Source organism: Ascaphus truei, chromosome 9 (assembly GCF_040206685.1).
Source record: "Ascaphus truei isolate aAscTru1 chromosome 9, aAscTru1.hap1, whole genome shotgun sequence".
Taxonomy (NCBI): domain Eukaryota; kingdom Metazoa; phylum Chordata; class Amphibia; order Anura; family Ascaphidae; genus Ascaphus; species Ascaphus truei.
In genome coordinates this window covers 68,710,534-68,723,033 of record NC_134491.1, presented here as the reverse complement: position 1 = coordinate 68,723,033, position 12,500 = coordinate 68,710,534, and the positions used below count along the sequence as shown (strand labels likewise).

General features: G+C 39.8%; 1 protein-coding gene across 9 annotated transcripts in view; it reads right to left on the bottom strand.

Annotated features, from left to right (window-relative positions):
* The window catches only part of HIPK1 (homeodomain interacting protein kinase 1), a 64,099-nt gene that overhangs the window by 22,015 nt on the left and 29,584 nt on the right, over positions 1 to 12,500 (bottom strand). For 4 of the 9 annotated variants that reach the window (XM_075615319.1, XM_075615320.1, XM_075615322.1 and 1 more), the window contains exons 5-8: positions 11,510 to 11,644; positions 5,803 to 5,945; positions 5,395 to 5,577; positions 1 to 208 (exon numbers count right to left, since the gene is read on the bottom strand). The exon at positions 1 to 208 is cut by the window's left edge and continues 5 nt beyond it. In XM_075615319.1, the coding sequence (XP_075471434.1) occupies positions 1 to 208; positions 5,395 to 5,577; positions 5,803 to 5,945; positions 11,510 to 11,644 (669 nt within the window). The remainder of the gene's footprint in view (positions 209 to 5,394; positions 5,578 to 5,802; positions 5,946 to 11,509; positions 11,645 to 12,500) is intronic. The other 5 variants (XM_075615324.1, XM_075615325.1, XM_075615326.1 and 2 more) reach the window with 3 other exon arrangements.

Sequence of the window (12,500 nt, the reverse complement as noted above, 5' to 3'; positions counted from 1 at the left end):
TGGTTTATACTTGCTGTCTTCTTCTTCATCTGTATCACTGCGAATGGTAATAACACTCACAGGAGGGCTAGGGGTATCTGGGATTACGATGGGCTGGCGCTGCTCTTGGATTGGAAGAAGTGCATTGTATGAAGAGGCGGCATGAAGAGGGCTGCTTCCCACCAACGAGTACACTTGTGAAGGGATGATATCCAAAGCAGTGAGTGTCCTACACAAGTATGAAACAAGTCAAGTACATTTTAAAATTAATTTTAAAAAAAGTTAAAGAAAGTACTTATTGCCCTTATTAAGCCTTAGACCTTAAGGTGACCCTATAGAGGCTTGCTGGTAGACCGTTTATACTTTTTGCCTGGGCTTTAGTCTGGTATTGACTCTTACTCTGTTGCCTCCTGGATTACCCATGGCTGCAATCCAAGGCTCCCAAACTTTTTAAAAGCTTTAACACCTGATAAGAAGCTTGTCAAACTTTCCAGACCATTAGTTCCCAAATAGGTTTAGTAAAGTGGCCCAAACGAGGAGGTTCAATCTGCTTCCAGTTTGCTGTAATACTGCATCTAGTGGCAAGAGTCACTTGCGCAATTAGTTTTTGGGCAGCACACAAGAGTTCCAGAGCAGGTTTATGTAACAGGGCTACTCATGGGCCTGGATGCTGGGATTGTAACATGTAGGGCAGAAAATGCTACCCTCAGAATATTTTATGACACTCCCACCCAGTCATTATTATTAATATCTGGTATGTTTTAACCTAATGATTGATCTGTACCCCCGTTTTAAAAAGAAATACTCCACCCAGCCTTTATTATTGATCTCTGGTATGTTCTGGATAGCAAAAGTTGTTTTGTTATGTGTGCGGCTAAGCGTCCAACAGGCAGATTTATTGGGGGGGGAGGGGGGGGTCATGTGACTGCTTAGATGTATAAATGTAACACCAATTTAAGGGAAATCATTTGCTGGGTAGCATTTGCATCTAAAATTATGCATCTTAAGTGATCATCTTTAAGTTAGAATATATAGTTAGACTATAGTTTGACTAGAGGTGGACTGGGGACTGCATCTTCTACACAAGACAACAAACGGTGAGCTTATCTGTCCGCACTATGATCCTATGCTTGTCAGCCTGTACTCATAACCACCCCTGTACAACTTATTTACGGCAGCCTCTCCCAACAGATTGCACACAACTGCCCCCCTCCCCCCCTTGATGCAAATATCACCATTCAGGGATACTCCATTTCTAGGAAAGATAGGTCAAAGAGAGGAGGTGTGTTATTTATTATTGATGACACCTTACAATTAACACTGTTAAATTGCCCCCCCTCTTTTGAAATCCCAGTTGGCAAAATCTGCCTACCCCTTTTCTAAACTTGTCCTGATTGCTGGAATATACCGCTCCCCTAATTCACCTCTACAATCCTTGACTGATATCACCCAGTTTCTTGGCTCCATCTCATCTCTGAATGAGAAGAGTGAGCTGCTAGTTCTTGGGATTTCAACTACAATTGACTCGACCCTATAAACCACAATATCCAGGTACAACTCAAGTCACTTAACCTTACGCAACTAATTTCCCAACCCACACGGACAAACCTGAAATCTCACAACCATTCCTTGCTAGACTGGATTCTCTCCTCAAATCCCATCAGAATCCAATCATTTGGCATCCTTCCTGACATTTTCAGTGACCATGCAATAGTGTACTGTGCAAGGAAAATTAAAGCACCCCAATCAAGCCCTAAAGTTCTCATCACTAGAACATTTAGAAACTTTAACTCACAACAGTTTATGGCTGACCTTACCAACGGCCCATGGCACAGAATCGATTTAATTCCCGACCCCGCTCTCTACTATTTCCAATCCGAGTTCTTAAAACTCTGTGATAAACATGCCCCAATACGCAGAATAAGAGTACGGAGGCCCACCTTCCGTGGGTTACAACTGACCTTATAGCATTCTACCATTTCAGGGATGCCTTGTGGAAAAGCAACAAAATAACTAGCACTACCAAGGATCTTAACTACAGATGCCTGCGGAATATGTACACAAGGCAAACAAGGCATGCAAAAGCACAATATTACTCTGACAATCTCCACCACAATACATCAAACCCAGCTAACTTCTGGAAGGTTATCCACAATATATTTCAGCCTCCTAACCATCAACAACCAAGTAATATCACTAAGGAGGATTTTAGTCTGACAAACCCCACTGACATTGCAAATGCATTCAATGATTACTTTGTGGGGTGTGCCACTAACTTATTAGCGAAACGCAACCCAAACCACAAACATGAACCTCATATTGAGTGTAACCCTATAGCCCCACCCTCTCCCAACACTGCTCACAATTGTCAATTTGTCCCAGTATCTGAAGGAGATTACCCAAGCGCTCCTCAATTTAAAACTACACAGCCAATGTGGACCTGACTTACTGAAATCTAAGTTCCTAAGACTTGGTGCCCCAGCCATTGCTAAACCAATTGCTTCCTTAGTCAACTCTATTCTGTCTGCAGGCCATATCTCTAAGACCTGGAAAACTGCCAGAGTTGTCCCAATCTTCAAAAGTGGGGATAAAAACACTGTCTCAAACTACAGGCCAAGCTCTCTTCTCCCAATATTATCCAAAGTCATGGAAAAATGTGTTCACTCCCAATAAAGCGATTACTATACCAAGACAAATTTCCCTAGCCAATTGCAATCTGGATTTCGCCCCAAACACTCCACGGTAACTACCCTGCTAAAAGTTTGCAATGAGATCCAGTGTGGAATGGAACTGGGACAACTCACTGGTGCAATATTCCAAGATTTTGCAAAGGCTTTTGATACTGTTGATCATGTTATCTTGCTTAACAAACCCCAGTGCTCTGGAATACGGAAGCATGCTTAAAACTGGTTTCATTCCTACCTATCAGGTAGATCCCAACATGTGTTCATCTCAGGCTCTAACTCCAACCCCTTGGATATCACCTGTGGTGTCCCGCAAGGCTTTGTTCTGGGGCCCCTACTCTTCTCGGTGTTCAATGATCTTCCTACAGCTTGTAAAGGAGCTTTAATACACATGTATGCAGACCACAAAATCTTATATGCACAGCCCTAGCCTCTCCGACCTTGAACACACATACTTCAATCTGACTTTGAGACTTGAAAATTAAATTTCCTTAAAAAAAATAATAATAAATAAACTGTTTTTAAACACTGACAAGACTAACAATGGTATTTGGGGAAAATTAAATTTCCTTAAAAAAAAAAATAATAAATAAACTGTTTTTAAACACTGACAAGACTAACAATGGTATTTGGGACCAAGGCTACATTTTGAAAGCTTCCAATAACTGAGCTCCAGATCAGAACCAAAGCTATTACCACCCTAACTCCTGTTACTAGTTTTAAATACTTGGGCGTATGGTTTGACTCCCATTTAACATTTGCGATGCACATTGATACCCTGACATCCAAAACCTATGCATGCCAAAGTAGGTGTACTTTACAGGAACAAATCCTCCCTAAGTTTGCCGGTCAGAAAGCGTATCGCACAGTAGATGCTAATGCTAATTAACGACAATGGGGACATAGTATACGGCTTGGCACCCCAAACACACCTGAGCAAACTTGATACCCTCTACAATTCAATATGCCTTTTTGTTCTCCAATGCAACTACAACACACATCACTGCGAATTGCTCAAAGAACTAGATTGGTCATTACTTGAGTCTAGGCGCAAAGTTCATCTCTCCTGTCTTGCCTTCAAATACTTTCTGGGCAAGCTACCCGTCAACCTGAACAAGCTCCTCACCCCTACCACATGCAGCACTTATCATCTGAGATCTGACTCCAAAAGACTGTTCATGGTCCCAAGGTTCAGCAAAGTATCCGGCCGCTCCTCCTCCTCTTACCGTGCATCCCAAAAAACTGTAACAATCTACCGGAGACTCACAGCCACCACCAATCTAAGTTCTTTCAAAACTAAAGCGGTCTCACATTTTAATATGGTCTGTAACTGTTACATACACCTATAATATATATTATCTTTAACTGTGCATGCAATGTCTTGTATATAATGTATACCCTGTTCACTTATGTAACTATGTATTTGTAACCATGTATTATTTGTCATCATAACTCGATGCCCAGGACATACATACAGGAGAGGTTACTTCCTTGTAAAACATTTTAGAAATAAATATGGACTATTGTGCCTGGCTGACACAGGCCCTAAACTACTCCGGTGGGGCATTTATGTACATCCTACAGTATGTGCCACCTGTGAAGCATTTTTAGTGCATTTTCCTTGGAAGTTACCCCACAACTAGATGCAATATACTTTTCCAATTCATCAGTGGTTACCCGATGGGGGAATATTACCAAGACAGAAATATTTCTGAGCTGTGCAAAAATAATAAACTGAGCTTTGTATGTGACAAGTTTTGGGAGATAACAATATTTGTGTACATAAAACTATTTATGCTCTATTTCTTACAAATTTTCCACTTACTTCAGATGCAGAAAAAGTGTTGAATATAGTCAATGAATAGCAGACGACTAATACTATAAAACGATTACAACTGTGTGATAATCCTTGTTGCAGTATTTCATTTCATAGAGGTACAAATCTCCAAATATTTAAAATACGGGTCTACAATTACGATAACCATAACTTTACAGTAAATCTGAGCCTTGCTTTCCAGGCAAATGTTCATTTACACAATGCAACATTCCCCATGACATGTTTTAGTGATTGGCTAGATGCTACACCAAGGTTACCTCTGGATCCATAGGTACAAGATACTGAATACTGTTAACTGTACACTGTATGAAGACATAGCTTTTCTAATCACAGGAAGCGTGCCAAGACTATACAAACATGGTGCTGTACTTATTTTGGAGGGATTACAGCTTTCCAATGCCTTACATAGAAACTGAAGGTAGACCCTAGCCTACCATTATCCCTACATGCGAGTAAAATTACACATTCTACAATAACTTATACCCTTAGTGGTGAACACAATCAGACGTGCAAGCAATTGAGCAACCAAGGCTTTGTTGATACCTGGAGATACTAATCCCCATGGGATTACTTTAGAATTCAAGGATCAGATTCAAGCGACATCTCACTATAGGTTCATCAAGGGGCGGGGGAGTCAAGTCACTTAAATTAAAGCAGTCAGACTACAAAAAGGACAACTTGAATGGTTAACTATTGATCATATTAACCATAATGTAATACTAGATAAAAAAAACTGCGATAAATTCATATAATGTCTAAGTATTAATGATTCGTTTTGAGGAGAAAGCAAAACGTCTTCATGCATTACGTGCCCTAACTTTAGAGCCACAACAGAGTTTTTTGCAAAGTGAATATACTGCTGTTGATGATACCCTTCCTTAAAGCAGTCCTTACTTTGCATTGGTCTGTGTTTGATGCTTGTTCTTCTTTGCCTGCATGTTGCCGTTCTGTTGCTGACGAACAACATGAGCAACCCCCACATTTAGAGGCTGGGCCGCAGCTAGTGTCACGTGATTCGTCAGTAATGACGGCTGCTGCATCAATGTGCTATACTGGTTCCCGTGGGAATGTGCATTTCTGTTGGAAGAAAAATAATGTACATAAAACAGGCAACAGACTATAAAACAATACATATTTCTGATGCACCTGGCAAGAAACGAAAGTCCAATACCTGAACATGCTGAACTATAAAGGAATATAGTGTAGGTTTACAACACAAATAAAATGGCTTGGCTTTGTTTAGTACACATAGTCCTCTATCATATATATAGAATTGATACTACTCCGGTGTTTATGACTCACCTCCAGTCGGTGAGGTGTTGATTGGTACCAATGGTCTCTGGAATCACAGCGGTGGGCTGGACAGAGTTGTGAAGGGCCACCCCAGGAAGCTGCTGCCATGTGGATGGCAGTAATATTTGCTGTGTTCCACCAGGCCATGCCTGCTGGAAAACAAAGCAGGGAGGGGAAAAACAAAACAACTCTTTTCTTAACCAAGCTTAGGAAACTAATCAGGTCCACTCAAAAATCCCAAGTCAGTGGACTGTTATCTTGCAGAGATAGAGGTCAGGTTGGCAACCGCAATGGATGTAGCAGATCTCTCGTAGAAGATTAACATGGGAATAAAGTCTTGAATTAATTCCCTACTTTGTTTTAATATCCAAGGACCTGGGGTATTGTACTGCAGAATGAGCTTTGTCCTCATTTTGATGCAAAAGTTGCATTATGTTATAAAATGTACTACAGGTTCTCAGATCGTTTTATGTTCAAGAAAAGTTTTTAAGGCCCTTCTAGCAAAAAGGATAAATAGTTTAAGAACAATTTGTTTTCCCAAAGCATTACAGATATCACTAGTGTGGTTGGTGATGCAAAAATGATTTACACTAAAGACACTGCAAAAGATGTGAACCGTTCATAGACAACAGTATGTAGTGTGTGGTGATGGCTACAGCGATACATAATGTATACACTCCAGTAAATGGCTAACAACCTTTTGGCAGGGAAGAGGTTAATATAACCAAAAGCAAACTTTTTACAACGTTAGGGAGTTTAAGACTGGAAAAACACTTTCAATGAAATAGTTGCCGAGTGGCACAATTAAGCAATTACGTGACTGCATTCGGTATTGCTATGAGCTCATTACCAAGGGCTGCAATTGCGCTACCAACAGTCTAATCTTCTCATTAAATGTATGAGATCATTGCTTTTTATTCGAGTGCTTAGTCAAACTTGAAAATTGTTTGGGTGATACAGCCAATGCCATAACTGTGCTAAGAAAACATTTAAAATGTGATGCACTACATACAGACAGGGCAGAGACTGCTTAGTATCACTTGCGTAAATTGGGATCTGATTTGATTAAAGTCTTACACAGAAACCACACAGAAGCTACTTAAAAAACAACATTTCTTGTCACAGGAATAATTCAAGTTCAATAGCCCCAGCACCTGAACAAAATGCATATAAAGGCGCTTACCTAGAACCCCCTGAAATCAGTGTGCTGCTACATTCTCTTGCAAGGTGTGGGAGGAAAGTGGAGTCTAGTTAGGACCAACAAACCCTCTATACTCCATTCTGCCTAGTGAACCTAATGGAGTAATGTCAGGGAATACATTTCTACTGTTGTGCAGAGAAATGGAATTGGACATTAGTGTGATCAGCACTGATTTCTACACAGGTGCATGCAGATGTAATAAAGTATGACTACTTGCTATACTTGATATTACAGCTGTGTATGGTTCCCTCCATCACAGCTTAGAATATAAGATTTGTAGTACTGATTTCACTTAACCTTATAACAATATCCAGTAGCTTGAATATGTTTTGATGAACCATGTGATGTATTAAAAAACAGTTTCCCTTCTCTATGGCATATGTATGACATTCCAGTTTAATTTATTACCTGCTGGGTATGATGCTTGTCAGATTACAATTATTTTCTCATATACAAGCAGAGATCAGACTTGTTTGGTGAATAAGGAATTCTGCAGTATAAAACACCCATTCCATAGGAATTTTTGGTTTAAACAAGCCCGTTAGAAAATGTAAAATGTATTTCTGCAAGTTACAGACCCACTTCTTATGAACACTGGTCCTGGCAAGAAGCCTTCAAGCAGAAAAAATGCAAACAGTATAAAAATAAAAAAAGTTAAATGTTAAAAAAAAAACAAAAAAAACACACCATGCGTTTTTCCAAAAAGCCAACACCTGCACAAGACGAAGCATATAGTTTAATACAGAGCAAGAACTGACATCCCAAACGTGATGAGATCTGGCGTTCCAAGCGACGAACTGTTTTGACAAAGGAAGGACAAAAATATGCAAAGCTTAGCAATGGACTAATGCAAAATTAGGCAAAGCACTAAAGGGAGTCTAATCTGCTGTCAAGCGGACTTTAAAACTAAAGGTGAGCCGCAGTTAGATTACTAGCGAGAAGGAAAGTCTGGATTCTGTATTAACCGGTCTTTTACATTTAAAGGTGAATTGCCCCACTTTGGAAGAATCTCCCTCAGAATAAGTCTGTTGAAACATGGAGTAACTGCCCTTTCAACTAGCTAAATCATTTTTTTTGTATTGAAGACGGAGAGAAAATATTCTATTAGAACAGCTTGCTCCCAATGCCTTATAATACTCTACAAAAAAAAACAAAAAACAAGTCCATATACTGTATATGGGGAAAGTTCCTAATTGGCTGTTACTGAGGGTTAGAGGACAGTATAGGTAGCACACAATGTTTACAGTTCAGGCAAATTCTTGCCCCTTCCTTCACCCCCCTCAGATTTTTAATGTAATTTCCTTACCAAAATTCGTGTTCGGGGTTAACAATATAAGCCTTACTGTGGAAGCCAATAGAAAGCCGTGACATCATTGTAAAATGACATTGCAGCTTTGAATGAGCTACCTCGCAGCCATCTTTTTCTTTTCCCTGTAAGTACTGGCAAAAGTAAAACAAGTGATATCTAGGCAATCATGGGGATCACAGGAGCTTGAAGTGGAGCTGTTCGGGGGGTAACCCTGGTTTGTAGAAGGCAAAAAAAAAATCCTTTATTTTTGGAGGAGGGGTGCAGCATTATACAATATTTAGCGATAGTGCTGTGGGAGGCCAGACGTGTAATGAGATATGCATTATACAAGGGGACAAGGTGCTACATTCCACCTCAAACAAGCAGCGTCTGCAATTTATTTTATTCCTGCTCCTTCTGCATACGTGATTAATCAGTGTTTTAACGTTGATTTGTTCGTCTAATTCTGAGCAGAGGAATTCTATCTTGTACAAATCTTATTTTCGGATTCTTTTTACTGCAGTCGTAAATAACAGATTGCTGTATGAGGGGCTGCCTACGAAGCGAACAGCTTTAATGTTACAGCTTAAAGGAGTCTTGTATGTACAAACACTAAGTTAGTAATGATAGGGGAGACCTACAGTAATGATCAAGTAATGATAGGAGGGCCATGCTAATAATTACAACATTTGATTAATGCTTATTATAGGCTGTATCACAGTGTAACACAGTAATTTAACAGACGAGTTCTGGACCGAGCTCAATCAAATCTCATGTAAATTAAACTTCCCTTTGACGGTTAACTTCCATGGCTGGACTTAAAGGGATTGTAACTGCACCGAAACATTGAAAATATATATATATATTTTTTCTATAAGTCTGGTGTGCCCTCCTTGAGTAGTGGATTTAAACCGAGCTTGTAATGTTAAGTCAAACACACCAGACAGCAGTGTGGGCAGTAGGTATAGATGTTCAATGCTGGGACAAAGGAATGAACAATAAATATGGACATACAGATTAAAGTACTGTATATTATTTTGTCATGAGCAACTATGGAGGAACTCAAGGTGTTTAAAAGAAAATTAAGCTACCTCATGATAGTCAAATAATTTACACCCTTCAGCTTAACTTCAAATGGCAAAATACGTATGCTACTGTACTTTTTTATATAACCACAGCTCTAGGTACAGGAGAATGTTAAAATAGTATTGCCACAAAGTCTAGCATGACCCCTCCAACTGTATAAATGTTGAGTTCACTTTTTTCAGCACAGACTTGAAAATACAACCTATTAGCAATGCTAAAATTTTGAATCTCAGAGAACCTAAGATGAGCTCACCTTTAATTTCAACTAACAAGTGCAATTGGAAAAGTCTAAGAACAGCATCTGTGGGAAAGCAATATCATTGAGAGGACAGTGCAAGCTCTTTCACCGATTACGTGAACGTTAAAGGCTGGGTGGAGGGAGGGGTTGCTTTCGTGTTAAAGGCCTGTAACTGCTGAAACCATTGATTAGAAAAAATAACTAGGATTAACCCAGCTGTTGACAAAAGAGCCCTTAATGCTTTGCTCCTCGAGCAGACAGGGGGGTTAACCTTACAACACGCAATGCGTGTAAACAACTACGACTCACTTCTACATGCAAAGAAGCGATTTAATGTGCCGCCCCAGCATCTAGCCATCAAGAAGCAGACCACAAGAGAGTCTATTTGCAATATGTACTGTAGCAATGGAAAGAGAGATAGAACAAAGCAGGGATTTAGCTAGAACAGTCCTACTTCGGCTCTGCCAAGACTAAACAAACTATATGTATAGTACAATTGAGTACTACTGTATTCCTTTGTGAGGTTATGGAACAGTACTAAATGGCTTTAGAGCACCACTGGTACATCAGGGCTAAATACCAGCTTTGCTTATTTTGCTCTATGGGGATTGCTTTACTTTTAGCCTAGTTCAATGCTTATCTTAAAAATAAAAACATAACTTTGGGAGACCCAAGCTAAGCTGAAGGCACATCCTTTATCAAAAACTTTATATACCATGAAGAACCTGAACAGTGAGGCTTTTAAATGTTGCATCAAGTTGACAGCATAATAATTAGAAACAAAGGGATCCCTTTAAATCTTTTGCTCCACGTGTCTACTTAATCTGAGTGGAGTTCATTCGTTTTTGAGGTATGATGTTTGCATGTGGTTAAAAGCGTAAGGCCAACCTGAGATCTTCCACACACGGAGTCCCATGCCAACCAAACTCATGCAATGCACAAAGAGTGAAAGCATAAAAGATCAGATATACTGTAGTGTGTTGCTGCCCAGAAAGGCAGCAGTTTATCATTACAAACTGCATTACAACTTTAAACAAGTCCCTGTCGCCAGCGTTGGTAAACATTCAAATCCAGAGGGGAAAAAAGCCTAAGAAATGAACATGCAAAAGCAGAATCAAGAGATATGTGTGCATGTGTAGAGGCTCTTAAATTGGTTCTGGACCAGAGAGCAGAGTTCTCAGACAAGGTTTCTAGGGGATGGAATACCATATGGATGGTCAGTAGATGTTTAAGACTGTGTGTAGTCCTCAATGCTTTATACTACACCCTGGTTGATCAGGTGGGAGAGAAGGGGTATGAGCTGCTAAATAAGTTTTTGACATTAGGCAATAATGCTCGCAGACCAAAATGTTGTCTTTCCTAATATATTTGCAGCAAGGACAACGGTCGAAGTCCACTGTATTGGAGTAATGTTACTAAAAAGCAAGGATTATTGCAAAGTGCTCACCCAATATGGATAATGATATCTATAATTTGGTTAACAGTGGGGGAAACCCCGTTTGGAAAGGTCTGTTTAATGCCCTACCTAACAAAAGAAACCTTGAGAAGATACAAGCTCATTGGTTGGAAAGATTAAAGGGAAAAGCCGTACTGCAGGAAGCGAAACAGCAGTTTAACCCCTCATTGGCACTGCTGCTTTAAAGAAAGCCAGACTGAAACATAAGAGGCAGACAGCACTGTGGCAATCATTTGGGAAGAAAAATTAAAACAAAATAAAGAAAAACAAGAAGACATTAAGAATGAGCTGCTTAGGATGTTGCAAGAACACAGCCACAAGATGGAGCACATGCTTCCATGCCCTTCTGAAAAGCTCTAAGAAAGGAGAAAACGAAAAAGAAAAAAAAAATATATGTGTGTATATAAAGGAGACTGTTAGTGTACACAATCAAGTGAAACAAATTACCAGTACGGCAGCAGTCTGTTCAACTAACGCCGGCCGCCCGGCTGCGCAGTTCAGGGTAAATGGCACCGCATACTGCGGCGTGATGGTGGCTACGTGTGGATGAAGAGTTGCTACCATTAGTGGGGTACAGCTTCCCTGAAACGTAGATTAGGAGGTGAGTGAAACAGTGTACTTAAGTAAGAATATATGGGTTCAACAGTACCATGAGAAAGGCTGCGGTGTGGAATGCCTCACTACAAGGGCTTCTCAATTTCTCAGGAGCTGTTAAGTCATGACCAATTCACAAAAACAGTATAAAGGAGCATAAAGGTGCATTTAGAAGCACAAGGATGGGTTTGGGATAAAACACCAGACAGCTGGGAAATCAGAATCATTACCATTTTAATATTTTTCTGCTAATATGCTAAAAAGACAAGGTTAAAAAAAAAGGAGGAGGAATCAAATAAGAAATCATAAGTAATTATTGTATAGCAGTGGCTCTTAACCAATGTCCATTAGACTAGCAATTGTTCATGGGCATTTCTGTGCAGATTCCTGCAGGAATATCTGCACTAATCTTACATGGCAACATGCAATGCTGGGAGTTACCGTTCTGCACCTGACGAAACTAGTACTCTGAAAGAAAGTAGAATCACAAGTCCCAGGATTCTGCATTTTTTCTTCATTGTGGGAGGGTCTGTATTTGTGGGAAGGTTTTTGTCTGTGCAGAAAAGGGTGCGTGCGTGAGCTGGACTGTGTTAAACTTTGTGTTGGTAGATTCTTCCAATCCTGAATATTGCTTTTAACGGACCATATATAGATTAAAGGTTTTTAAAGAACCACTGCGGAAGGTGCTCAATACAGAATTTCATAATTAAAATAGTGTGTACACAGTTTACATTAGAGGCTTGATATTGATCAAAAGCGGTTTGCTTCCACAGCACATTCTTGTTGACATTTTAAAAAATGTGTCTATTTTAGGGATTATTTTGTGAACAAAACAATGGGAGAG